General features: G+C 40.6%; 1 protein-coding gene and 1 pseudogene across 1 annotated transcript; one reads left to right on the forward strand and one right to left on the reverse strand.

The window, feature by feature from the left end:
• LOC138027212 (uncharacterized) overlaps window positions 1-27 on the forward strand; it is a 1,503-nt pseudogene extending 1,476 nt beyond the window's left edge.
• Window positions 28-723: 696 nt separating this feature from the next.
• LOC138027283 (uncharacterized) lies at window positions 724-2,378 on the reverse strand. The gene is made up of 2 exons (XM_068874843.1): window positions 1,715-2,378; window positions 724-1,445 (listed from the first exon to the last, which is right to left on the reverse strand). The coding sequence occupies exons 1-2, from the start codon at window positions 2,376-2,378 to the stop codon at window positions 1,033-1,035; spliced, it is 1,077 nt and encodes a 358-aa protein (XP_068730944.1). The 3' UTR covers window positions 724-1,032.
• Window positions 2,379-5,000: the final 2,622 nt, after the last annotated feature.

The raw sequence follows: 5,000 nt of genomic DNA on the forward strand, positions 1-5,000 counted from the left end.
TCTCTTTTTCAACTATGGCACCATTGTAATTTTTCTCTTGTTAGTGACATAATTTTGCATTCAACTGTTCTTTTAACTCCATTTCTGCTAGAGTGGTAGTTGATTGTTGAGTTATCATTATCATAATCACATTTTTTTTAGTTTCATTGATCCAGTTTGAATTTAGCTGTATTATGCATGTGTCAATCAGGTGATTACCCTATCAGAATACAGGCTATGAAAATATGTCATATATTAAATTGAGTCAAGTGATTATTGAAAGCCCTGACTACCTTGCAAAATATAAATTTGATTTGATTTTTTGAACTGACAAAAATTATTGTATTGTGAAAAGGTTGATTTCTTCAATACTTACATTTGTGTAAACAATGTATACCTTGTTAAACTTGATATTAGAGATGCCTCAACTTTGAAAGTACTTGCCTTTATCAGCATTAAACTGGGCCCAGTTGTTCAAATGGCGGAAAGTGCTCCTCCTCTAAAGAAATCGTTATAGTGATTTATGTGCTGGATAACACTATCTGACTTTTGAACAACTGAGCATTGAACTAAATGGCATGCCATTTGTCGTATAAGTGGATGCCATAGTAACAACTGCTTTCATTTTTTGTGGAACAATATGTCTGCTTTGTATAATACAATGTATGATCTTTTATAGGTTGTGCTGTTTACCAAAGCAGGGGGGTGGGGTGGGCGGGGAGGTTTTAGTCTAGATTAGGGAAACCAGGAATTGCCACTAAAACTAAAAATCAAATCGACAAGTTTGAATTTACGCAACTTAGCCGAAAAGCTACTCTAGGATAGTGGCAAAGGGATTTTGGGAAGTTAAGTCTAGTAGAAGGTAGCAAAATTCAGCTGAACTAGCTCTGGTATAGATTAAGGATTCCAGGGTCCCAGCAGGACACTCCCCCACAAAAAATCCTAAAGTACCACCACCCCCTCCCCCCACCCCCCAGGGCTGATTCTGGGAGGAAAGTGTTGACCAGTTGTGTGACCAGGCAGTAACCGAATAAATATAGCGAATGTTTTAGGTCACCTGAAATACTCCTGGAGGCTTGGGGGGTCTAATTCAAAAAATTCTGAGGTTTGATTACCATATAGGCATGTTAGGGCATTTCGCATGAGAGCACATACGACATATGTTTTACCAATATTACTTAAGCCAACTTTTAGGTTCTTTTTAAAATCAAGGAATTTAAAATAGTTTAAAATGTCTCCAAATAGCCACTCCACTGACACTCGAACAGAGCTCATGGATCCATTGAACATCTCCATCTGAGGTGTGAGAGCAGCACCTTGGAATGGTCCTTGCAGGTGAACCCTGAGGGGATATGCAGGATCCCCATATATGCATAGAGGCTGACCCCCTGTCGAAAATGCATGGCGTTCCAAGTCATGCAAGAGACCAGATTCTGCCAGCATACCTGCATCATGCCTTTTGCCCTCTGGAAGAAGAAGTTAAAAGTATTAGGTTTGTTTCATGGAATATCATTGTTTTTCATCATGCAACGCTTCTGTAAAATGGTGTCATGAGATCAACCTTTCATTGCCCTGATCACTACAGGCGTTTGTCGTAGATTATACTATAAAACAGACACTTGAAGGGGGAAACAACTACCCTCCGAAACCATGTTTGTACCTTTTCCGTTTGAGTTGCTATTTTCATAAACCTGACATTTAGTTATAAATAAGAGCAAGTTAAAAAGATCTTTACCTACGGGGCCGTAAAGGTTTGCGATCAATCCATTCGGTAAGGCAACAGATTGGAATTTAATGGCGTGCACCCGTTTATGACCATTATACATCATCCTCTGGTGCTCGTCTGGTCTGGCTATAGGTCTCACAGTGCCATCAACAAAGCCAAAACAGTTCTGGAGAGCAGCCCCTTTAGCGTGAACTGATCGAGCATAAGTATCCAATGCAGGTGGGTTAAGCAGTGCGTCATTCCACCGGGTTATGCGATGTCCATGGATGGTGTAAATATAATCAATCACATGATTTGTGACCATGGATAGCACCGGTACTGGTTTGCCGAAACGAGGTACCATGTCGCCAAATCTACAAGGATAGGCGAGCCGTCTTAGGAGTATGCAAAGGCCTTCCATTCCACTTACTATGCTTCCCTGGCGTAGTTTGAAGGTAGGTGGGATCTGCAAGGCTTCTGCCAGAGTCGGAAGGTCTTTTTTCTCAAACCTAAATTCGGCCTTACACTCTGCCTCACTCATGTTGTTCAGGTCAAAGCAAGCGTACTCGTAGTAAGGAAAACTTGGATTTCTCGACGGAAACATGTCGTAAAGGAGAACGAAATCTTCATCGTTGATCAAATTAGCGTCGTAGTAAAGAATGAGAAGTTGTCGAAAATCTTCAAATGCAGCCATGTTACAAACAAAAGCGATTGAATCTCAGAAAGTACAGCCGATGTACTCGACGAAGTCTCGAACGCCGTCATGAGAATCTTAAGCAAATTAATTTTGGCGCGAGAACGGCAACCTCTGGCCCAGTCCACCTGGGCTGTCACGTCGCCGTCACCGCGAAAACGTCCGCATCTTAAGCTCCCTATTTACAGGGACGGCGGAGCCGGGGGGGCTTTAGCCCCTTCAATTTCAAGCAAAAAATATACATAACAGGTAAAACATTGTCATTTTACGGTTGATCCACGTTTATTTTGTTGATATCTCGTCGAGAAGGCTGAAAGTACCATTCCCGAGATTCAAGATTTCAAAATGTTTTGGCGGAGAATTCCCCCAGAACCCTCTACAATTTAGCGTCTCCGGCGTTTGCTTGTTAGTCCACCAATACACTCTGCTGTCCTTGATTTAGAATATCTCTTTCGCGAATAAGAGGCGCATAGAAGAATTCAAATACAAGTAAATTTGGCGTCTTAAATGCAGATATTGTAAGACAATTTCCCAGTCAGTTCATGTTTCTGATAAACGACATCTGCCATCGCGAATAAGAGCTTGTAAAGCACGTTGAACTCTACTGAACTTCTACGTTTTTTTTTTTTCAAAAAATGTTTTAAACGATAACTCTCAGACATTGCAATGTATTTTTATGGAAATATTTACCCAGTCTGCGTGATCGAAATGAGAGAATGAGCTCTTATGAAGCAGATTAAGTAGAGCCCACGGCTTTGGTGGCGATTTAAATCTAGAACAGCGATATTTTATCCAAAACTGCCTTGCATTTCGAGTTTTCGTTATTTGCTTACCGATATTCACCCACAAGAATTTGTAAACACTTCTAACCTCTTAAGCTGGTTAGCTGTTTCTCAGAAAAGTGTTTCGTTATCTACGTTTCCTCGGACACGTTTCTTCCAAGAACTGGTACTGAGAGACAACTAATAATTATTTTTGGAACTGACGTTTCGATTGGCACCCTGAATTGATGGCATTGTGACGAGTTTTGATCAGCGATTTTAAAAAGCGATGAACAGCTTAATCCGACCTTAGGTCTAAAAAATCACGGTTGCTTCCATATCGTTTGTTCACACGATGTTTGGCGTCCTCGCTGTATGTATCTTGTTGGTCATCTTTGCTTTAGTGTACAACAAAGCATGGAAAATTATCATACGCTCGCCTCTGAATTTCCTAATTGACGTTTTCTACAGGCGAATAACAGCCGATAAACGCCGGCCAGGTATGTTTTGACAGAAAGAATTTTTTTTCATATATGGTCTTGAATGCATCACATCAAAAGTCAACAAAGTTTACTCTTTCGAAACACCTTATAATCGTGTAATCGATGATTTTCGTTCAGCTACGCCTACAGCATTATATTCGTAACAGTTTGCTCCTTGCTAGAAGGAGAAAAGTTCTTTGAACTTGGTCGACACAAGGATTAAAACTTTGTGAACGGATAGAGTGAAATCGTGTTGTTTAGTTTTGAACAAATAAGGTCTTTCTCTCTTGGAGTTCTTAGAACTGAACCCTTTGTTACGTGTATACGGTTTATGCGGAACTATATTTCCCCAACTTCGTTGCCAGAAATTTCCATTTCAATGTTTTTTCCTTGCATTTTAAGCCGCCAAATCTTGCCTCTTAAAAGGCAAGATTCATTGTTGGGGTAAAAGAAAATTTTCAGCCCCAAATCAACGTGAAAATTCTTCTTAGTGTTCATGGTGTTTCCTGTAATTTTAGAGAGAAGAATTTGCTCTAACATCGACAAATCTTACTGTATTCCGGTTACCTGTCGGGTACATTTGATTATGTCAGTAGTGATACAGTAAACACCCACATATAAGAACCTAGAATTTTTTAGGCTAAAAATTTCATTTAGAAGCCCCTTACATAAGAACCAGGTAAGCCTAAAACATTAAACAGGCTCTTAGTTTAGAAAATGACCTTGAAATTTCAAGTGGCTGGAACAAATTGCATTAAACTGCACAGATCTTGTTCAAAACTAAATACACGGAAACGAAAACGAAATATACACGGTAAAGGTATCAGCGTCGTCATCAGAGGAAATCAGTCATACCATATGCTCGCAGCAACACTATTCTAAACTTTCCTTGTGGGGCCTGGCCGCTCTATATATGCGTTCAACACTCGATCTGTTGAAGTGTGAGTTTCGTTCGGTGGCGATGACTTTGAAGATGCAGTATAATAAGATCAGCGGCGGTAGTTGTTGAATTGTGCGTGCGCAGCCCACATCGTCCTATGCCCCTGTGATCTGTTCATAAAGCCCTCGAGAGTTCAATAGTCGACCAGCGGGTACGTTTTCATCAGTTGCTCTTTTTGAACTGATCTGTACGGTGACTTGTAGGGGCCTATAGTAACTCCTTTTTTTTCAAACTTGTCATCGCGAGTTCAAACCGGACAGTCGCGAGTTGTAAGTGACCATCGCGAGTTCCAACTAGAAAACTGCAAGTTCAAACTGGAGAATGGCGAGTTTAACGTGGCTATCGCGAGTTTAAACTAGACAATCGCCAGTTCAAACTAGAGAGTCGCGAGTTCAAACTAGAGATTCGCGAGCTCAAACTAGAGAACCCGAGTTCAAAG

Source organism: Montipora capricornis, chromosome 12, assembly GCF_036669925.1.
Source record: "Montipora capricornis isolate CH-2021 chromosome 12, ASM3666992v2, whole genome shotgun sequence".
In the NCBI taxonomy this organism is placed as follows: Eukaryota; Metazoa; Cnidaria; class Anthozoa; order Scleractinia; family Acroporidae; genus Montipora; species Montipora capricornis.